Source organism: Phascolarctos cinereus, unplaced genomic scaffold, assembly GCF_003287225.1.
Source record: "Phascolarctos cinereus isolate Bilbo 61053 unplaced genomic scaffold, phaCin_HiC Scaffold_726;HRSCAF=1367, whole genome shotgun sequence".
In the NCBI taxonomy this organism is placed as follows: domain Eukaryota; kingdom Metazoa; phylum Chordata; class Mammalia; order Diprotodontia; family Phascolarctidae; genus Phascolarctos; species Phascolarctos cinereus.
Genome location: NW_027556098.1, coordinates 119,419,951 through 119,443,155, shown reverse-complemented (window position 1 = coordinate 119,443,155; position 23,205 = coordinate 119,419,951). Strand labels below are relative to the sequence as shown.

The following is a 23,205-nucleotide window of genomic DNA, read 5'->3' as shown; positions in this document are numbered from 1 at the left end:
TTGTGCTAGGTGACTCAAGGGCATTGCCAGGATTGAACTCTCCTAGTATTTGCTCCTCCATGAAAGAGGTTTCCCTTCTCGTAATCTGCATCTATTTAAGAAGAATCCAGTACAAAGTAATCCTGTGCTATTTCCTTCACTATTTACTCAGAAGTGAACTATCAATTAAAGCATTCACATGAATCAAAAAGCAAAAAGTTCCCACCATGCAGTGCTGTACATGTGCAGTGCCTGCCCTGGTGAGCTCTGAAAGCTGAGGGGCCAGCTCCCCCTTCTTGGTGGTGCTCAAGTCATTGAGGGAGTACAGGTGGAGATCTTCTGTCAAGTGGCCCGGCACCATGTCAAAGGCATCCAGAAGGCTGTAAGGACACAGGAGGGAAACACAGTGGGGAGGAGGCCCTGTAGCAGCCCTCTACATCAGACCACCGTGTGGGCAACCACAGAGCCCTGGGTCCCAGCCGAGCATGCTCCTGCTATGCCCACGTGCTCTAGACCAAACCACTCCCCCTACCCTGACAGTAAGTAGGCTCCTGAAAAGTGACACTTTCCAATTAAATGGGAGACAGATTAGAGCCCTCCTTCATAATTTCAGTCACCACCACAAAAATCTCTTCCATGAGATGAAGGTGACCAAAGCACAACTGGTGATGGAGTCTTCATGATGCCATTTTTAGATCTCCCAAGAGCCAAGGCTTTACTTAGGCAAAGCTCAGAAACAGAGAAACTATAAAGCAGTGGTAATCAAAGGGTGGTCCACAGACCCCTGGGGGTCTTATGGGGAAGGAAATGGGGGTTACGGGGCCAAAACTATTTTCCTAGTAACAGTGAGATGTTAGTTGCCAATTAAAAATCTCCTCTCTTTTCTAACTATCTTCATAAGGCTGGATTTTCTTCACTTATTTCAGTCAAAACAATATCACAACAGATTGAATACTAAAGCAGATATGAGACTCTAGCTGTTTTCTATTAAGCCAGAAATCACATTTGTATGAATATGTAAAACAATGTCACTTTTCTCACTAAATTTTGTTTCAGAAAATAGTTCTTTTTTCATAAAAATGTTATTGATGTTAAGATGTACTGGGTTTATTTTAAAATAAATTAATATTTTTAAAAATCTGTCAGTTTTCATTTCTAATAGAGTAAATATCAGCAGAGTTAACCCATGTAAACAAGTCTCTGAGATCCTTAATGATTTTTAAGAGTGTGAAGAAGTCCTGGCACCCACAAGTTTGTCAGTGGTTCCTAGAAAGGGATCCCAGGTTCATATAGCCCACGAGAGACTCACTCTTTCGCCAACCGGCAAGTCTTGAACATGTTCTTCATGTGGTACAGCTGGATCCGCAACAGCTGAGTAAAGAGACGTGAGGGAGGGGGCAAAAAGGGCAAGTTAGGGCTTCGGAAGAGGCTGACCCCTTGGCATCTAAGAAGCCTACCTATCCATGAAACTGTACTAGAAGACTCCTCAGAAACACAGCAGGCCATGAATTTAAGAAGACCTGGTATGCCAGTCCAGCCTGTTCCCAAGGGCAGTACAAGCGATGACAGACCTAGAGAACCGAGGCCATCCAGGTTACCTGGGTGGTCTGCTTAAATTCACAGTGTTGATGGCTGAGGGGAGAAAAGAACTCAGAAAGCCCCACCCGCAGACAATTAATACTTAATTTACCAGTAACAATACTTCTGAGTGACTCATGTCCAGAGATTTATGACAGATCCACAAGGCATTAAATCTGCTTCTCTGGAACAGGTACTCAGGACCATTCTCAGGTTTGGGATTCTACCTACCCTAAACATCTGGGAAGGGGGAAGAAAAATCAGGAAGGACAAGGAACCTCACTTGGAAGTTCAAGGCCAAGAGGAAGAAAAGTAGGAAGATATGAGGAGAGCCTAGGTGGTGCACAAAAGAAAGGAGGCAATGAGAAGGGAAAGGAGTCTATGATGGTCCTCTTCCCACAGCCTTACCCGGACTTGATTAAGCAGCTTGACCTTCCTATAGAGGGCACTGTTGATGTCCTGCACATTGAAGAGTGGATCGTTCCAGATCTTGGTAAGCAGGTCTTTGGAGAAGTTGCTGACATAGTACTTGCTGAAGTCCCATTTGCGCAGGATGCGACTAGGGATGACCGCCTGGGCATTCCCATGACAGCACTGGCAGAAGTACTTGCCCAGATATTCACAGTAACGAAGTCGCTTGATATAGTCTGGGGAGCAGGAAGGCCAAGGTAGACAGAATGGTAAAGCTAGGGTCCCGTATCTAACTAACGGGGTAAGAAACAGCATCTTTGGTGGGAAGGAAGGCACAGGAATGACAGAATTCCGCCCCCCTCCTCCCCCAAAGGCTGCTAAGGATCTAGCCTTCAGGGACCTTGTTGAAACATCTAGCTTTCTCCTTCATCACAGTCCCAGTGACACAATCTAAGACAACCGATGATATTCACACAGACTGCTAGGGTTCTCCCAACTTTACCCTCTCCTGTCTCAGTCTCTTTCTCCTTCCCCTGGATATTGTCCATCATTCTTTTTTCATCTCTTCTCTGAATATCACTTCTTGTCTCCCAAGTGTGGATCATGGGGGAAGAGCAACCCATGGAGCAAGGTGGGAAGGAGATACTCACCAGGGTCTGTTCTGGTACCACACCCCGCACAGCGGTAATTCTGCTTGGCCACAGCAACTTTTCTCCTGTGACAAGAGGGAGTAGGTCAAGGACTGGCAGATGTTTGGCTGCTGTATCTCGCATGCCTTCACATCAAGGGGCTGGGAGATACTAACACTGGACTTTCACTTCCCAAGAGAAGAGAATTTGCTTATTTGCAGGTCTGGCCATCTGGCTTTTGTGACCCAATTACCAGCAGGACCTCAGAAGGATCACACCTGACCCTGGGGGATTAAGGCTGTAATTTCAGAAAGGGATGCCTACAGTAGACAGCCTTCATATCAGAATACAGGATCAAAAAGCAGGGAAAGAAAGGCAATAATAGACTAGAGGGAAACCACTCAATGCCAAATACTGTAAAGATACAGCAGAAACCACTCAAGACCATTGAAAAGAGGATGAAGGTCAAGGAATGCGAGTAGCTAGTGAACTTGTTAAAAGAATAACTCTGGGTAGGTACCAGAGTCAGCAACCAGTGTCACTAATCAACCCACTGGAAGAATTAGATTCAGGAGAGGCCATAATCTTCTCCCACTTTAAAGGGAATCAGATGAGCAGGTAGGGGAGGCCACATACTGAGAAGGGTGAAAAGAAATCTCTGGCACCTCATAAAACAAATGTGGTCACTGGTCACTTACGTGGGGGCAGGATGGATGTTAAAGATGATCTGGGGACGGGGTGGGGCCCACTCCAGGTTCCCTCGAACTCGGATGCGTAGCTTGTAGATGTCAGCATGCTGCCCATCATCTGGCGAGATGGGCAATGAATCAGGGATGGGCAGGAGCTGGAAGAGAGAGACAAGAGGGAACTGGAGGGGAGCAGCATAGGAAATCCATCCCTCCCTTGTTGGTTAATCAACAAGAATTTGTTAAGCCCCTACTACTTGCAAGATACTATGCTAGGGAATACAAAGACAAAAATGAAACCGTCCCTGCCCTCCAGAAGCTCATGATCCATCCCACATATTTTACCCATCAAAAAATGCCATGACTGAAAGATGCCTCAGTGACAACCACGGTGACTTTGGGTAACCTTAGCTTTCTCTCTGAGCCAGTTCTGTCCCTGCCCCATCTTCCCTGGGCTCCATCCCAGCCGCTCCATCTGAGCCACGTACGCTGGTTCTCGGGCACAATTTTCCAACAATCCCCCTAGAACTCCTCTCTGCTATTAAAATTCTGTCACTGTCCCCAAGGGGCAACGATGGCCCAGTGGGAAGAGATCACTAGAGTGCTAACCCAGAATCCCACGTCTGGTTTGAGGCCAGACCTAGCTTTAGTCCAGGATCAGGAGGTATTAATCTTTTTTATTTTGACCGCATAGAAAACTATCACCCCCAAAGCTAAACAAAAAAATATTTTTTTTGATTTTAGTGAGGCAATTGGGTTAAGTCACTTGCCCAGGGGCACATAACAAGTATGTGTCAAGTGTCTGAGGCCGGATTTGAACTCAGGTCATCCTATGGTGATGTGTTGAAATTTATGGCCTCCTTCTCAGAATAATGTTTTTAAATGTATAAAATAAAACATATGAGGTTACAAAGAGAATCAATTTTGCTGAAAGTTATCAAAATATTTTAAAAGAAGTTTACATATGCCAAGTTAAAACCGCTGGTCTGGAGGATATTGGGAAGGATGGTAGGCCAATCCTTGTGATCCCTAGGGATGAGGGGGAACAGGGAAGGGACTGGGTCCCTGGATTTCTATGGAATGAATATAAAGTCTGAGACTGACCCTCAAACTCAGCTGGCCTCTCTCTGAATGAATTTGACAAAATGTCCTGCATCTTACTGACACTCTGCTTTTCTTCGTATGGATGACAGGAGACTAGCATTAAGGCCAAGACTCACCGCATAGAAAACTATCACCCCCAAAGCTAAACAAAAAGAAAAAGTCTATTCTGGGGTGAAGAAGCGGCTCCCTCACAGACACAGCTGGGTGACAAAGAGAGAGAAGTCTAATGTGTGGCCTATGACTACCAAAGGAGCGGATACACAAGCCACCCTTTTCCCACATCAACTGATGGGAGAAGGCAATATGTCTCTTCACCCCACGTGTCACACATGCAAAGGATCGGGGAGGAGACAGGAGAAATGCCACGTGAGGCAGCCTTGTGGCAAAGGCTTGAAGTTGGACGGAAGGGGGTGAAAGGAGCAGGAGGGGGACCTTTACCTTCTGTGGGGCATCGTGCTCAGGAACCAACCACTCTAGCTCTGAGGCGGCTGGGAGCTGCATCCCTTCAAATTGCTTCAGAAGGCCCATGGCCACAGCCTCGGCTGACGTGGAATGCAGAAAATAGTGGGAGCTGGTGAAGAGAACAAGACGGGAAAGAAAACATGTAGACTGAGCATTGGAAAAGACGGAGGGCTGTAGGGCCAGCCAGGAGACCCCACCTCTCACCCAGGCTATGGGAAGAAGGGAGGTGTGGAATGGAGGCCATATTGTATCAACTGCTTTTTTTTTCTTTAGCTTCTCTTTTATCCTAACTGAAAGCAGAATTTGCTTAGGAAGGTTTCTTTTCTTTCTTTTTTTTGATTTTAGTGAGGCAATTGGGTTAAGTCACTTGCCCAGGGGCACATAACTAGTATGTGTCAAGTGTCTGAGGCCGGATTTGAACTCAGGTCCTCCTGACTCCAGGGTCAGTGGTCTATCCACTGTGCCACCTAGCTACCCCAAGGGGTTTCAACTCTAATAAGTCTGATTTTCTGGAATTCTCTTATTTTCATATTCAGAAACTAAGATCCCCTGCTTCCTTGGTTGGGATCTGATTTGTGGTATGGAAGAAAGCACACTGGCCTTGGGTTCAAGTCCCCAGTTCCCTTACCTCATAACCACTTATACTTAATAAGCGCTAGCCCTCACTTCAAGCATGTGTTGTACTAAGGCTTAGCGCTTCTTAGAACAGAATCTTAAGACTTAGAAACGGAGGGAGGAAAAGGGAAGGAGTGGAATAAGCATTTATAGGGTGCCTATGAGGTGCCAGGCATGGTGCTAAGCCCTCACCAAACAGCATCTCACTGGCTCCTGAAGGGGGTCCTCCCTCCCTCCCAAAGTAGGAATCTTCTCCCCACACCCCAACAGCTGACCTTGCAGCTGCTGCTTTCATGCCTCCATGCTCACCACTATGGCACAGAGCCGAGGAGACCTGTGGCCTTAACCCCGGAGACAGCCAAGGCCTTTTGTCCCCAGGCCCTGGGGAGACCTGATGGTTTCTCCTTATGCCTCAGGGAAGGAGGTTTCGCCAGGGAGACACTTACAAGGACTCTGAAGACAGATGGGATCTGTTGCTGGAGCTTGCGCTCCTCCTGATGTCAGCATCTGAACACAAACAAAACGTGAGGGGAACAGAAAAGAAGGTAAATGACCGTGAAGTAAGCAATCATCCTATGCTACTGCCAGTGAGACACTCTGCAAGGGACTACTACGTGCTGTCTTCTACAGAGGATGGGAAGCAGGCTCACAGGTGGGAGTGAGGGTCAGTGACGCCTGAGGCATGACCTATGGTTCAGCGGTCACAGGCGACACCACCAGGAGAAGATTAGGCTGAGTCAGTGATACTACGCACAGCACCAAGGGTGACAGAGTGGTTATGGACTCACACAAACACATACTAAGGTCTGGTGGGAAAAGACTACAGAAAGAGATTAAGCTGAGGAAGGATCCTAACAGGGACAGTGTCATGCCACTGCCAGGTCAAAACAACAAGAAACAACTAAACCCAACCAAACTCTGTTCTGACATGGCCTTGCCCCATCACTATTCTGGTACTGCCCCAATGAATGCTGAAATGTCTCATAATGGCCACAGGGGGAGAGACCTCTGAACTTTGGGGAGGGAGGGGGAAGGTCCTCAAAGATGAAAGGCTTAGGGGCAGCTAAGCGGCACAGTGGATAGAGCACCGGACCTGAAGTCAGGAGGATCTGAGTTCAAATCCGGCTTCAGACACTTGACACTTCCTAGCTGTGCGACCCTGGGCAAGTCACTTAACCCTACTGCCTCACCAAAAAGGAAAAAAAAAAAGGCTTAGCCAAAAAGACTTCATCGTCCCACGAAATAGGGAGCATAGACATTTCTCTACGGTTCAGTAAATCCCCAAAGAAAAAACTGAGTATCTCCCGGAAGGAGATAAACTAAATAACTGTATGTACTCCTTCTTAGAGCTCTTAGGGTTAAGTTAGTGAGAAGCCAGTAAGCTTTTTTTACCCTCTTATCAAGATTTTTGGGAGTTAAGTTTCTAGTACTATCAACCACCACCTATAATTACTTGAGATCCGGAGGAGAGGAGAAGAGGACCAAGCAAAGACTGCTTAGGTAGGCTGCCCAGCAGCCCCTGACTAGTCAGGAGGACCCCAGTGCTCTCACCATTCTTGTTCACTCCCTCAAAAGGCGGCTCAAAATTTACCATCCCTGATGAACTTCATCTCAAACTCTGACTACTCCCCTATTCTCTATTCCCTTAGCACTAAAGGAACTTTATGGATTTTATGCTTAATAATATGGCGCCTAAATGTTTGTGTGTGTGTGTGCATGCAGCCTTGTTCAAGTGAGGGATCTCTGGCAAGAGATTCAAAGGCAGATGGACTTTGGAAAACACGTCCTTCACTTATGTGAGCAGGATCATTTTTAATCAAGAAATTTCCTGGCAAATTCACAGGATCTGAGAATTTTAAGTAGGAAAAGGCCTTAAGAGATGATCTAGTCTGATCTTGATATTTTACAGTAATAAATGTGAAGCTCAGACAGTCAACTGTCTTGCCTAAGGTCAAACAGGCAATTAAGAAACAGAGCTGGGGCTCAAATTCTAGCCCTTTGAGCCCAAACCAGTGCTTTTCCCCTGCATGTGAAACTGAATGAAGCCCACACAATCTCTCATACCACAGAGAGTTGGCTGAGCTTTAAAGTTCTTAGGTCTCCACGGTATAAGAAAGGAAGGGAGGTAAGGTGGTGTGTGTCCCAGAAATGGAAGAGGCTGCTATATTTAAAAGAGAAAAAGAAAACCCTCAGGTAACTAGTTCTCTTCAAGGTAAGCAGAAAATGTGACAGGATAAGTAGGAAAGGCACCCGAAATTTCAAAGGTCTTCAGTCATAATATGTTACATCTGTCAAACTTTGATGACTCATTGTGAGAGCTCAAAAAACCCATTGTGGAAGGTTGTGATTCCTCCAGGACAAAGATCCGGGTCCAGCATTCAAGTCCCTCCATAATTTGGTCCAGATCTCCATTTTTATCATGTCTAAGAGATGGAAATTACATCATAAAACACAAGTTCTGATGCTTCCCAGGCAACGAAAGTCAAGACTTGGGGATATCCATTTCCATCTCCTCCAAACCTTGTAGCTTTTTTCTGCCAAGTCAAATGGAATAAAGAAGAAAACCAAACAGAAGTCACAACTGCATCTACGTTCACAGAAGATAACTCCAGAAAACAGACCACAACAGTTAGCTTGGAAGAAGAGATACTCTTGTTATGTAGCTGAGTTGGGAGACCTTGAGCAGGTTTAAAAAAAAAAAGAAAGAAAGAAAAAGTAAGGGTGGGGGGAGGAGAAGTCCTCAAGCATTTAGGATTTTAATCCTACAAGAAATTATATCTTTAGAAAGAAATTTCATTACTGAATAGTAAAGGGAACAAATGGAGCTAAGAGGGGATGCAAGGATGTCAGAAGAAACATGGTAAAAGCATCTTGGCTGAACAGAAGTGTCACAAAGGCCAAATAAGGCCCAGTTCCTCATTAGACCCAACAGCCTAAACAAAGTAAAGAGACCACGGCTATAATGGAAAAGTCTGACCGTTGAGGAAAGATTTTGAAGCTAAAATGGCTTGAGGACTGTTAGATCTAGGGTAAGTTAGTTCTATTCTACTACTCAAGAAAGATTAGATTAATTAATGATAGATAACAGTTAAGGATGAATGTGAAAGCTACCTAAACTCCTGCATTTCTATACTGCTTCTAACTGCATATACTAATTTATATAAAAGTAATTAGTAATATTATTTAATATGTATACTTAGCTATTTAATAAAACATTTTGCTTTTAATTATAAGTACGGAAGAATGTGTTCTACCTTTAAGTGGTTAGCTCCTGCAAAGAACTAGTGGTTTGGCTCGCGAGGCTTCACTGTCTACCTGGTAAGAGCCAATCCTGAGTACAGGCTCTTGAATTCAGACTCTACAAACTTCCTTTAATAATAATCTTTCTACCTAGTGACTAAATTATAAATCTGACTACTCATCCCCAATTGACCTCCCATATTCACCATTTATTTTGGAATTTTCAGAGGAAGAAAGAATCAGAGAACCATAAGATAAGTGGTGGGGACTGTGTAAGGCAGGGAGTTCAAAAGGCTCATTCTACATATATGGCTTCTATTTTCAGGTTTCTACCTAGTTCCCCCAAGAAGCCTTGTCATTCTCTAACATTGAGCTACATGAATCATAGGGCACACACACGTGCTAGAGACATACGTAAACACACACAGAGAACACTCTTCACACAGGCTACCTGAAAACAATGAAGCCATGGACACTGACAGTCCGTTCTTTGACGAGTGAATCAGGTTAGACCCATCATTACCATCTGTGTAACAACGGTAACAAAACGGTGCACTTCAGTGCTCAGGTCACAGGAAGGAGAAGTAACAGGGCAGGGACAAGACTGGAGCCCATTACCTCCTTCTGGGTGTCAGGATTTAACCCTTCACTTTTACATCCCCAAATCAAACTCTGGCCTTCCTTGGGAGACTGAGGTCAAGTCCAGAAAGCAGGTACCCACCAGAGCTCAAAGGACATTTTTACTCCACCTCTCCAAACCCATCTGCAGGCATGCTCCCTGTGGCAAGGTAACAACCATAGCCCCAGCTGGTCCACAAATGCTTGCTCTATTTCTTGCCAGTTGAAAAAACTGAACCTGACAAGTAACAGCCCCTGGGCAACCGCACCAGGTCACTCCAGGGTTCTTAAGTAAGTTTCCCTTCAAGTTGGACATCTATCTTTCTATAATAGAAGCTTTGGTGTTAGCAGGTAGGTTCAGGGTCATAAAGCTACATTCATCTCTGCACAGTGGGAGAAAATACAATGTCAGAAAGTCACCTTTGGTGAAAATTTCACTTCTTAGCAATGACAGCTCATTAAACTTAAATGGCTCAGAAAATTTCTCCATCCTAGTTTCACGGGCTTAAAGGAAACATGGGAGGATCTCTAAGTGTCTCTCATGAAAAGAACTAAGAAGTGGCTGGTATACTCCTAGATATAGTAACTTCCAAGTTATCTAGGTATTTTGAGCAATAAGCCAACTTATTAATAAGTCAAATGGAGTAGAGATCCAGTTACTACATCTGGAAATCTGCATAAGCAAACAAGTTCCCCAGACTGATATGAATAAAAACCCAGAATCTCTGAGAATGATAGGTCTACTCCAGCAAGCAAGCAACTGTTAATAAGTATAGACACAGCTAGTTTCCTACAAGGGAATGTGTTTCATTTTAAAGTAAGTGCCTACCTAGGGTAGGTTCCTGAGGCTGCAATCCAAGGTCGAAGGAAGAAAACAACGGAAATTTGAGTGTAATAATGTGACATCTCTTACCTTGGATCTCAAATTCATCAACTTCATCAGTGGAGCCAGAGTCAGAAAGTCGTGCTGAATCACGTGAGCTGAATTGGGAACCACTGGAAGTGACCAGAAAGCCTGTTTTCAGGGTGAGAAAAAGTAGTTAACCAGACTGCCATGTGCCGTTATGACCCAGCAATCGAAGAAGGAAAAGAGGTAAGGCTGTGAGGCCCTAAGTGATAGGACACGGGAGGAACTCAAAAAGAGGCATCAAGGGAAACCCTAACAGGTAAACAGGATAAAACACGAAAGCATTTTCCTGGTTTGTCATCTCAGAACCCATCTTGTAAACAGAATATAAAGTCAGGTCTTGTAGCCTTGGCTTGCAAGAGGGTTGAGTTATCCCAGCATATTACAGAGCAGGAACAAAAAAATCACCCTTGGCAACACAGGAACCAACTTAGGACAAGAATAGTTCCTTTGATGAGAAACAGGCCAGACCTGTTAGGTCAAACCTAACATCCCGGGTCTGGTAGGAACGACGGGGATGAGATGATGGAGAAGCATGTCGTGTAGGAGCAGAACAGCCCCTGGTAGGAGTATGATGCTCCAAATGAACTCAGGAGATCCCTGATGGACTAGACCAAAGCAGGGCAGGGCAAGAAAAGGCAAGGGCAAGCTGGGACGGGCCCAGAGACTCACTTCCATGCTCTGTCTCCGGGTAGGCAGGGAGGAGGTTTTTGGTGCGGATCTGCTGCCGCCGAAGACGGATTTTCTGTTTCAGCTCCTGGATCTCCTTATCACTATCATCTTCTTCCTCATCCGGGTGCTGGTTCATCATATTACACTTCATTAGTTCAATGGCGGCAATCAGGGACTCTGAGATGCTAAAGTGGGCATTCTCCTAGGGCAGGGAAGGAACCAAAGGAAGTTTACTTGGGGAAGAGCCAGGGATATTAAAAGGTCCCCAGACGCTCACTGCTTTGGCTAATGCCACTCTGTAGAAGCTACCAGAGGACGAGCTGACCACTAGAAAATCTCTCTTCTAAGTTATCTCTGCCCTCATCGCTGGGCAACAATGCTCCACATCATCTGAAAGCAGCTCCTTTCTCTCTGATTCTATAAAGCCCCCCTCTTCCTGTACCATCTCCAGCAGAAACAAGAACAACAATAGCAGTGGCCCAAGGGCCCTTCCTTGTAATCTAGGGCCTCCACAGCAGTCTTTCCTATAGACATACACAAACAAGAGTGAATATTGTTGTTCTATGACTTGTATCAAAGCACTTAGGAAGGGAGTCTGGAAAGAGCATTTTTTTGGTGGGGGGGAGGCTAGGCAATGGGGTTAAATGACTTGCCCAGGGTCACACAGCTAATAAGTTTTATGTGTCTGAGGACGAATATGAACTCAGGTCCTCCTGAATCCAGGGCTGGTGCTCTATCCACTGTACCACCCAGCTGCCCCAAAAAAGCATTTTTAAGTGATGAATCAAGGGACCTGATGACACACCCAACTCTCCTCACTGTCTACTTTCTGGCAAAAGATCAGGGATGACTATTTAGATTCAGAGAGAAAGGCTCCTTGGAGTTGCCCAGAGACGGATCTGAGCTAGCTTCTGTTTGCGAGGGGTAAAACAGGGAGACTTGTGTGAGGACCACGGCCTCCAAAATTTTTTTCACCTCCTCTTTAGCCCCTGAGCCTCTTTACCTTCTCCAGGTCCGCACAGCTACCAAAATCCTGTTCAGACAAGTAACTGATGAGGGACTGTCCTTCTGAAGGCCTTCGGAACATGCCTTCCCCTGAACATAGGTACTGATTACCATCTGGGAAAGAACAATGGGAAAATGTGGTCAGCTTGGAATGGGGACACAAATCATTAGAGCCAGCTTGTCAAAGAATGAAGTATCTGGAATAGCACAGATGCTCCCAGCCTTCTCCAGACAACAGAACCAAGTTGGAGGGAACAAGTCTCTACCTCCCATGGGAGTATCTCTAAACCTAAGGAAGTCTAGTTCATGAAACTCTCGTTAGGAAAGTTTGGTGAGGTCACTGGAGACACTCAGCCCTCAGGGAGCACCACAGATAGAGCCTGATCAGTTCACTGCCCAGACCTGTGACAGACAGACCCCAACCCCTTACCCCAAATTTCTCTGCTAAGAATCAGAAAAAGATATGGTCCTACCCCTCCTGCCACTAGGGGTTCTCTAGTCACCTCACCAAGGCCTCCACAAGGGCATCTTCAAGGTCCCACTGACTCTGCAGGAGATCTCGGCCATCCCATCTGGACCATCAGATTGCAAGAAAAGGGCCAACAGAGGGAGAGGAGGGAAGTATCAAGGAGGAACAGCAGGAAAGGAAAGTAACAGAAAAGTGTGACTTATAGCACCAGAGTTAGGAATGGTGAAAGGGAAAGTTAGCCCATACAATACGTACTTTCTATAGAGCTGAGCTATTCCAGAGCACAGGGGGTTGGGCGCAAAAGCAGGGGGACGAAGATAAAAAAACAAGCAAGACACAGCCCATTGCTCCACCCAGCCTTGGCTTTCCTGACACCCCGCACACTCACTCACCATACTCCACGTCCAGAGAGCTGGGAATGCTGACTTCACTGTGTTGGCCAGATGAGGACACAGGAGCTTTCAACTTTGAGCTATCATTTCTGGATTCTGATATCAGCCAGCACACCAGGGGGCGAAGGAAGAACAGAAAAAAGGGGTGAACAGTGGAGAAATATGCCCTTTCAACTTTAGAATTTAAGCCTTTATGGTGTGCCCATCCCTACTTCTCTCGAAAAAAAGGGGAAATTGCATACTAACAGGGAACAGTCCAGGAAAATGTGGAAAGGAGAAATGAAGTCAAGTCAAGTGGTCTCCAACAGTAAGAACAGAAGGTAGCAAGAGTGGATAAGAATGTGAGAAACAAGCAAATCAACTACCCCACTGTCTTTTTTTTCCTTACCCAATGGTTTTTGTTTCTAGCGGATTTCTTGCTAAGGGCCAGGACCATTCACAAGATCATTCTTCTTACTAAGATGTTGGAAATGGGATACCTAGAGAGCCACTAAATTGTCTAAGTACACCCAAGGAGGTATATGATTGCCAGAAAAACCCCAATTTATTTCACCTGTCTTCCAATAAGGACTACACCCTTCATAACATCCTCAATTTAGGGCACATTTGCCTTCAGAAGCTATCTCTTTACTGCCAAAGGAAGGCAAACGTATTTAAATTTCCTACCTTTCCCGAATGGTACATTGCAAAGTTACAAAGAGGTCTGCACTGGCTGCTCAATTTTGTTTTATACAATTGGATCTGGACTGAAAATTTAACACGTGCAAATTAAACCTATTCCTGGACTGGGCTAAAGAAATCAAGCAGCCACCATACAGGCAATACCAAGTACTGAAGGGAAAAACAGGACAGCTATGACTGGAAATACCAAGTGAAAGAGACAGAACTGGCTGTACCCAGCCTTATCAGAACTGTGACAAAAGCTGGTCACTTGCTGTCTCGGCATAACACGGTTATGGGAAGCAAGCAGGACTGGATGCAAGAAAGGAGGTTCTAGTGTTCCACAGAGGTTGTCACGGGCAGCTCTCTGCCAGAACAGGAACAGAGTGGACCTTGAGGTTGTGAGGAATTGAGGGGATTAGGACAGCAAGTGGTTCACTGTGGGAACTGAGCAAACAACACTGACCCCATCTTGTGACTCAATTCTGGAGTTAGCTCAGTTCCCTTTCTATTCAATTATGTGTTTAGTTCAACTTCTGTCCTGTGAGAAAAATTTATTCAATTGGTGGGATTAGAAGAAAACCTTATTTTAATTGTCTATACCTATCCCTGGATGGCTGGGAATCCAGATCACCTCTGCCTGCTGCTTAGAGACCCTTACCTAAGGACCTCTGTTGTGCTGACCAGACACCCAGTCAGGTCCTAAGATTGATGCACAATTTTTCACAATGATATATCTTAAGCAACCCACATAACTTATCTGAAAACTGGTTCTGTACTGATCAATCAATTATTGTTTCCATGTTTCTTTAGTTAAATACAGATACTTTGTGAAGTGGGACACCTTTCCTGATTTCAGGGAACTACACCTGTTTAAGCTCCCTCTCCCAACTTGGAAAGTCCCTAAGCTTTTCTCCAATTAAAAATCGGATTACCTAATTTTGTACTCTGGTTAACTGTTTTCTTTTAATTAACTGGTCTTATTTAATTAATTGTTTTTAATGTATAAAAAAATCTCTTCCCCTGTATTTGGGGTCCAGTGCTAAAGCTGAGGAAGGCTATTGGTCCCAATTTGTCAGGCAATTGGCATGCATTGCTTAATAAATCAATATGCTCAGAAGCTCAAACCCTTGTTTCCTCAGTCCTTTCATCTTTCACCCACCACAGTTGCCAAGAGAAAAGGAGGGTGTTCCAGGCAGGTAAATAAGGGGTAAGTAAATAAGGGTAACCCAACTCTCCTCTTTGACAAAGAACACCAACTTGTCAGCTGCCCTACTTAGGGCTTGTTATCTTTCACACGGTCTGGTGAGGCCTTGGTGTACTGTTTCAACCTCGAGCTCTAAAAGGATCACACTGGTCAAGATGTGTGTGTCCCTGACTACCAGATACCAGAGTAAGGAAAGACGGCCAAGGCCAGTAGCGTGTAATAAAGACATGTTGCTGAGGTCAGTAATAATTAGTCGTGAGTCTGTTGTGCCCAGGCAGTCATGGAATGGAATGCCCAATGACCCAGAAATTACAGAATTTTCAGGCGGAAACCGATGTAGTGGAAAAAGTCCCTCTCCAGTATCGTTGGCAGATGGTAATTTTTACTATTTGGGCAACAGGGAACCTCACTACTAGTACTCCATTCCATAACTGAATAAACTGTTAAGAATTAACAGTTTTTCTTCTAGATTGAGCTAAAAATCTGCCTTCTTGGAATTTCCATCCTTAATAATCTAATCCTGTGGATTTCCATCCACAGAACAAGGGGAATGCCTTCTCTAGAAATATTGAAAACTTCACTGCTGAAGACAACTATCATATCTACACCTAGTCTCTTTCTTCCCAGGCTAGGTATACCCATTTTTTTCAACCATTCTTTTTCAGGACATGGTTTTCTGAATTCTTTCCACCCGTTTTGCCAGTGCCTCCCTTTAAAATGTAGCATCTAAACTTAAATAGAAGCCACTGGACACAATTCTAATGTTTGCTCAACAACCACAATAGAGACCACATGAACAAGACTTATTTCACTGAGAAAATCCTAAGCAGTGGCTGAAATGGAAAACAAACAAACAAACAACTCCATAAACTGGACAACGAGGGAAAATGGATAAAAGGGCAAAAAGAAGTGAGGACGGTAAAGAACATGCAGCACCTGCTTCTGGGTCATAGGAAGGAATATTCAAACTGGTGTTAACTCAAGAGAAGCAGCGTGGTTTGGTGTTAGCCCCGAGAAATTGTGCCACCCAACCCATTGTAAAGTCTTATATCTTTCAATTTCAATGGGAAAAATCATGTGGATAATTTTTGACTTCTCCTAGAGGCTGCCAAAAGAAGGAACCATTTCACTTCAGCAGAGATGCCTTAATGGTCAGTCAGGCCAATTTTGGTGGCAAGCCTCCTGGTTGCCCTGACTTCCCTCAAGTCTCAGCTCCAAGCCAACCTTATGCAGGTGGTCTTTCCTTACCCCCCCGAGGCTGCCTATTTTGTATGTATGTAGTTGTTTGCACGGTGTCTACCCGCCATTAGGTAGTGTGGACTCTCTGAAGGCAGGGAATGTGTTTTTTGCCTTTCTGTGTATCCCCAGCGCTTAGGCCCGGTGCCTGAAAATGCTTAATAACAGAAGAGAAGGGCAAAGATGCCTCCAAACTAACCAGACTTGATTTAACACCAGAATGTGAAGGGAGGCTCTGAGTCAAGCCAAAGAAATGGTTGCAGGTGAGGAGATGGAAGAGAACAGGACTGGTTCCCAAACCTGCAACAGGATCTTCAACTATAATGGTGATATTCCTGAGGCCTTCTGTAGGTGGAGAGAAAGGGAGGCAGAAAGAATACAGAGACAACAGTGAGAGTGAGTGAGTGAGAGAGAGTGACAGAGTGACAGAGAGAGAGAGAGAGAGAGAGAGAGAGAGAGAGAGAGAGAGAGAGAGAGAGCGAGAGCCTTTTACTTACCACATACCATCTTTCACCATCTCAGGGGAATATCTTACCCTGCTGATGAAGCCCTCCATGGTTCCCATTTCTAATACTGTTTCTGGAATTTTGGGTTTCCCTCTGCATAGATTCAGGAATAAAGGGCAGAGGAAAGTTTATGGCCACAGGCCAGTAAGCAAGAGCAGGGAAGGTACCAGGGTCTAGCAAAAATTCTGGAACAGAGGACCCAGCCCAGCTATTCCTGGGGCTGTCATCAGGCTAATCAGGACAAAGACTTTGTTTTCAGAGTTTTTCTTAGAATCTCCAGATCAGCCAAATTAACAACATGGTCAAAGGAATCATTGTGTACATGGACAGCTGAAGATGAAGTCCCCATCTCCTAATCTCCAAGAAACAAACCTTTAGCATCTGTAGGAATATCAACAGAAACCAAAGATGGCCCCAGCTGTTGGCCAGGGCTCTTCTCCTGTCCTTTCTTTTCTAAATGGGGACCTTCCCCACCCAAGGCTGCTTTCAAGCATAAAAGGTTCACGTCAGCTTTTTGAGTTTGTGAGAATGCCATTGCAACGGAAACCCACTAGAGGGCTGCTAGACATCCAAACAGCCTAGGGAAGATGATGATGGGGCAAATGGCAAACCCCATTTCCCTGGTGCTAAACTAGCCTGAGCAAAAGAAATACTGGAAGTAGGAATTTACTGAAATTGTTCTTGAAGTTCATGGATGTAGTTTCTCTGATTTTAAGAGGCTGAGGGACTTAAAATTCTAAGGGAATCCCTTTAGCCCTAATAGCTATGGGCCCTAGCTTCTATTAGTGCTTGAGATCAAGGAAAGAGAACCCAGGAAAGGCTTTTTAATCCATTTTGAATCAATCCATTCAGAAACAATGATAAAGGAATAGAATAATAATTTTCAAAGCCCCACAGAATCAGGTAGGCTGGAAAACCTTCTTTTCCCCAGATTATATTTACAAGACCATCAGCAATAGTGAACTTCCTTTGTCAGCTAGAGATTCCTGGCTGCAACCTATCCCTACATCAATTCAACAAGACTGAGAGTCCTGAATTAACCATTCATTACCTTGGACTTTCCTAGAAGCTATGTTGGTATCAGAATGTGAACGGGTGTGACTCTTCTTGGCTCCACCAGAAACGGCCAATGTCTGGCCCTCCGAAAAACTGGACCTACGAAGGACCCCAGGCACTTGGCTCTGACCAACTTCCTCTTGCTCCCCTACAGAGGAAGCAGGAGAATTGGCTTTCTGGGAGCTGCTGGAAGAGAATAAGTTAGAACTGCTACTCTTGGTGTTGCTGCTGCCGTTACTCTGACAGCTGGAAGCTCGGGTTCGACTACTCAAGTTGCCAATGGCTAAATACTCAGGCCCATCATTGGCATCACTTTGGGGGTCGTCCTGGCTGCTGGTCCACGGCTCTTCACTGGGGCTGGTCAGGGCACTAGAGCTCATGTCGTTTGGGGAGGGTGGTGAATCCCTGGCCAATGCTGAGACTACAGAAGGTAAGGAGCCCTGGAAGGACTGGTCCCCTCTCAGTGCAATAGGCTCTTTGCTTTCTTGAGGTTTCCGTGGAGGGCCAGAGAGGGAGAAGGAAGTGGGTCTTTTGTCTAGGATACAAAGAAAAGGAGCAGAGGGTAATTTGGTATCACACAGTAGTTATAAAGAATGCTCATACAACCAAAGGAACCAGACAATCCACTTATATTTATATAAGATGTAGTATATGCTCAATCCTATGCTAAATATGAAAGCTAAGGAAGTAGAGCACAGTAAACCTATTGAGCCGGAACAGACCACAAAGGTCATCTAGTCTAACCCCTCATTTTATAGGGGAATCAGAAGCCCAGAATGGTTAAGTGATTTGCCCAATGCCACATACCTCCTAAGTGGCAGAATCAGCATTCACTGATCCTGACTCTGAGTACAGAGCTTTTTCCACTACACCATGGAAAAGAGAAGCTTCATGGAATGAAAATCATTTTTTAAAAATCCTTCTTGGGCATGTGAGTAATAAAGCCAGGAAAAATTTAAAAGATATTTCTCTTTTCACTATTTTTCTCTATCCTACTTATCCTGGGCTGCTCTGCAAGATTAAGTTCATGTATAAAGTTTAAGGAGCTTTAAATACTCTAATCACAAGTTATACACACACAGAGAGTATATTTTACACCCACCAGAACAGGGGCAAGCATGAGATCCCTGGTCCCCCTGCCTCCTCACCTGTGATGGGTATGGGGGTAGATTGGTAAGGGCCAGAGAAGGAGCCAAAGTAACAATGCTGGGTATACTTGGAAGGAGGGGTGTTGGAGGAGCCAGGCAGTGCCGTCAGACTCTGGCTTTTGGTCATTAGCAGCGGGGTCTCATGCTTCCTGGCAAACTGAAAGGAAACAAGGTTGAAGCCAAAGACATTGCTCCTGAAGGAAGAGTTCTGCATAAGACCCAGCACCTCCAGGGTTCCCTAAAGAAAGCTGGCTTCTGGCTTCAGGATTCCATTGCAGCCTGAACTTGTCATCAAACAATGCAGCACAACCTCTCCTCCAATTAGCAGTGGCTGACCTCAGCTGCCAGAATGTTTCTAACTGGTCAGCTCAGGAGCAGCTGACCAAGTAGGAGGGCCAGAAGGCCCTGATTAACAAGAGCCAACCTAATGTTCTCAATACTTGAAGGGTAAAACTGATCATGTGTAACAGTAGGTCACGCAATGAATTTAGAGCTGGGGTGCAGAACCTGTGGCCTCAAGTGCAGCCCTTTGATTGAATCTAAACTTCACAGAACAAATCCCCTTAATAAAAGGATCTGTTCTGTAAAACTTGGACTCAGTCAAAAGGCTGTACCCAGGGACCTAGAAGGCCACATGTGGTCTCAAGGCCGCAGGCTCCCCACCCCTGATTTAGGGGAACCAGTGCAGACCCTGTAACCCACATCTTTCATTCTTACTATAGATGTATTACCCATTCCACCTAAACGTTAGTAGCGCCTCTTCCCTGGGGAAGGGCCTGTTCAGACAGGAGACCTTTGCAGTGTTTCTTCTTAAATGGAAATATATCCTTCAAAATAGAAAGCAGACCCCAAACTAATCCCATCTCCAGATTCTTCACCCCTCAGGCCCACCTGATGACATTTCTACTTTCCAAAAACAGAGTGGGGGGGAGAGAAATGGGGTTTTACCCTTCCACTCCAGCTCCTGAACCCCTAAATGAAAGCAGGCTGCAACAGGACGAGGTGTCTAACACCTCCTTGCCCTCCTTACCATGGAAGCATCTATCTGAGCCAGGAGCCGAGGGTTGTTCTGCTCCACTGCCTCCAGGCACTGCAGCATGGCTGTGACGTGAGCGCTGCTCAGCAGGAATGCAGCATCTACAAAGAGAAAGACAACCCAGGAGAAGCTTCAGGAACCATCCGTGGCCTCCCCAATTGATTTATGAGCAGCAACTTGATGGAGAAGAGTGCAGGGCAAGAAGCCACTCTCTAGCCAGGAAAAGACTAGGGAGTATGGGCCTTGAAGGAACAAAGATAATCAGATGCATAAAAGGCCGGCAATCAGAGGCATGTAAGAGAGTGTGTGCGAGCGAGAGCAAGAGAGAGAGCAAGACAGAGAGCGAGCGAGAGAGAGAGCAAGAGAGAGAGACAGAGTAAAAGAGAGAAAATGAGAGAGCAGGAGAGAGAGCGAGAGAGAGCACGAGAGTGAGAGAGAGAGAGCACGAGAGTGAGAGAGAGAGAGAGAGAGAGAGAGAGAGAGAGAGAGAGAGAGAGAGAGAGCGCACGCAAGAGAGCGAGGCGGGGAGGGCATCACAAGGGTAAAACACTGGCCCTATTATATAAGATGGAGGGGCAAGGAAAGGAGGGAGAGCTGGCAACACTGCTCCGCCAAGAAATGTTCTGTTACCTGACATGGAGATAGGGGAACCACTGTCCTGGAAATTACAAAGAGCGCTTGGCAAGGCCCAGTGTGGAGCTGAGGAAGGAAAGGCTCCCAGGCTCTGCCTACCTGTGTAGAATTTCCTGATGTACTCTCTGTCTCCCAGCAAGGGCCGCAGCTGAGCAGACAGGCAGTGGAACTGCAAACTGTGCTGCAGCCACAGCTCTGCGATGGCCTGGTCCCTCACGCCGTCCGGGCTCCGCTGGCCATTCTCATACAAGCTGATGAACTGTGAGACAGAGAGCAGGCATGTGCATGCATTAGGACTGAAAGCCTCATCTATCATCATGGAAAGTCTAAGAACCGTCAGAACCTTCAGAGCTGAACTGAGGGAGAAAGGACATGCCCTCAAAAGTCCTTGGGGCAATGAACAGGGGAGGGAGGGAAGAGGACCTCTAAGGGTACCTGCAGCTCTACCATTTTTTGTTTGTAATTTCAATGGCACAGGGATCTCCTAATGAGGAAGCCCTCCTACCAGCAGACAGCTGTCACCTGCTTTGCAATTTCTAGTCTCAAGACTTGCCTGGGAGCGCTCAGAGGTTAAGTAACTTGTCCAGGACTGCACAGCCAGAATATATCAGAGGTAAGACCTGATTCTTCTTGATTCTGAGATCAGCTCTGTCTCCACTGTGCCTCTCTTCTTGCACCTAACAGGTGCTTAATAAAACGTCTATTGATTTGCATTGATTGACTGGCCAATGCCACGGATCTGGGAGTGACAGCCAACAACAGATCCCAAAGAAATCTTTGGCTGGATTTAAGGCTTTGGTGAGTGGGGCAGGGAGGAACATCTCAGACAAATGACAGATTACAATCAACAGAAACTACCAGGGAGGGAAGAAGCAGTTAAGGCCAGATAAACGGCTCCAGAAGAGGAAAAAGTTCATGACGTACCGACACACTTCAGAGATATTCCCCCATCCTATCTTGCCCCTAAAGAAAGTCTAAGTCAGTGGACTAACTCATGTGGTCAGCATTGCTAGATAGTCCCTGCAGAAAAAATACCCTCCAGCAGGATGTTTCAGAAACACTGGAGGAAACAGATAAAGGAATTCCAGACAAGAGCACCAGGTTAACTCTGGCTTCTCCTCTTTGAGAGAACTAGGGACACATTTTAACCTCAGTCCAAGGAAACTCTTAGGGATTTCACCTTCTCTGCCATTATTCTACCACCACAATCAGCAGCTTATGCCAAAAACAGGCAGGAGGAGGAAGGCAATGGCACAGTCACAGCCCGATGTGTGGCTCACTTGGTACCAGGCAAAGGGAGTTTCTGGAAACCTGCTATTTCCTCTTTTCCTGGTGCTACTTTCCCTTAAACAGTTAACAAAATTATACTCTAATGCTTTTCCTGTCCCTTCCTTCTTGATGTTGTTTCAGACACAACCTGTTGCCAGCAGCCCTGGATTCTGCAATCCCTCACTGCTCTCTTCCATGCACAAACTCTGTTTTAACAAGTCAGAGGCATTCCTTAGGTCACAGGATCACAGCTTTCAAGCTAAATGGGAACCTCAGAGATCATTTAATCCCACTCCTCACTTAAGAGAAAAGGAAACTTCTCCCCCTTTTCCATGGCTCTCTGTAACAATCCATAAATGACTGGGTTTGAATGGCTCAAAGGACCACAGGTTTAGAGCTGTCAGGAAACCTGGAGGTCACATACGTCAAACCTTTCACTTCTACTGCTCAAAACAAAAGAGACACTCTCCCCCCCTCTCCCACCTAGCCCAGTTCCTCTCTAGGAAATAGGACAGTCTTACCGTACTTAGTTAATAAGAACTCTCTGCCCCCAACACACATCCTCCATACATACACACACACTCATTCACTCCACTGCTCAGGCCAAAGAATTAGTAGGCACTTGAATGATAATATTTTACCTGCAGTATGCTCAAATATCTCCCTCAAATCCACATCTTACCTTCTCTACGTGAAGGGCCGAGTGAGGGCTGAGCCACCGAATGTCCTTCACAAACTGCCAGTAATCGTTCTGTTGGCAGCAGACCTGTCCGGGGAACACACACAGTGAGATACCATCTTGGCTGCATGCCAGCTGCGGTGCTGATGTACCAGGACAGAACAAGAGGTATAACCTTCGTTTATTTCACCAGGACACCTTACATCATACCTCAGGTGCACAGATGCCTGCTGGCTTCTAAAAGGTCATTCTCAGAGGTGGTGGTCAGCACCGGACTGAAAGCCAAAGAGTGATGGGTTCAACTGGTCCCCACTACAAATCCAAGCCACCAAGGACAGAACCAGGTTTTCCCTTGTCACCTTGGGTCTGGGAAGACTGCTTTTATGGATGAGCAGTCCAAGACTTAACAGTCTTGCGATGGGAAAGACCTCAAAATATATTGACACTGGTCTCTTCTGCCTACTTGGCAGGATGCAGCAAAGCAGCAGGGAATCACACCCAAGTACAATCATATTCCTGGCATTTGTCCCAAGCCAGAAGCGGCACAGGCAAAGACCTGCCCTGGGAATTTGTTCCCTTCCCTACACTGCTACCAGATGACCTTGAACTAATAACTTGGCTCCTCTGTGCTCTGGCTTCTTCTTTTAAGGAAGAGGAAAAATTTAGGTTAGGAAATCCTGTTCATTCTGTCTTGACTAATTCCTTCTGGTACCCCTGCCCCAGGATACTTCCTGTCTATGTTACTGAGGAAGGTTTCTTTCTTTGGAAGAAGGGAAAGGAAAAGAGGGAAAGAAGGGAGTGAGGGCCCCAGGAATGACCTTGAGGCCACAGCTTTCCTTAAACTCTTAGTGTTTCTCCCAAAAGACCCCTTTCTCTACTTGAGAGCACTATGGAAGTCCAAGTAAGATGTACCACTGTTTCCCTTCCCTCTCCTTCCTAAAAGCCTGATGCCCAGAATAGTTTTCTGATGATACGGCAACTTGAAGAAGTTTGAAACTCTTGGTCTTT

General features: G+C 45.6%; 1 protein-coding gene across 5 annotated transcripts in view; it reads right to left on the bottom strand.

Moving 5' to 3' along the window:
* Positions 1-23,205, bottom strand: part of RUBCN (rubicon autophagy regulator) — a 70,342-nt gene that overhangs the window by 4,044 nt on the left and 43,093 nt on the right. For 2 of the 5 annotated variants that reach the window (XM_020986029.2, XM_020986025.2), the window contains exons 3-20: positions 22,201-22,284; positions 20,349-20,508; positions 19,611-19,717; positions 18,581-18,737; positions 17,428-17,967; positions 16,171-16,215; positions 12,768-12,863; positions 11,905-12,020; positions 10,902-11,103; positions 10,236-10,337; positions 9,156-9,230; positions 5,911-5,971; positions 4,826-4,958; positions 3,296-3,441; positions 2,619-2,683; positions 1,966-2,204; positions 1,289-1,350; positions 206-359 (exon numbers count right to left, since the gene is read on the bottom strand). In XM_020986029.2, coding sequence (XP_020841688.1) covers positions 206-359; positions 1,289-1,350; positions 1,966-2,204; positions 2,619-2,683; positions 3,296-3,441; positions 4,826-4,958; positions 5,911-5,971; positions 9,156-9,230; positions 10,236-10,337; positions 10,902-11,103; positions 11,905-12,020; positions 12,768-12,863; positions 16,171-16,215; positions 17,428-17,967; positions 18,581-18,737; positions 19,611-19,717; positions 20,349-20,508; positions 22,201-22,284 — 2,544 coding nt within the window. The remainder of the gene's footprint in view (positions 1-205; positions 360-1,288; positions 1,351-1,965; positions 2,205-2,618; positions 2,684-3,295; positions 3,442-4,825; positions 4,959-5,910; positions 5,972-9,155; positions 9,231-10,235; positions 10,338-10,901; positions 11,104-11,904; positions 12,021-12,767; positions 12,864-16,170; positions 16,216-17,427; positions 17,968-18,580; positions 18,738-19,610; positions 19,718-20,348; positions 20,509-22,200; positions 22,285-23,205) is intronic. The other 3 variants (XM_078146750.1, XM_078146749.1, XM_078146751.1) reach the window with 3 other exon arrangements.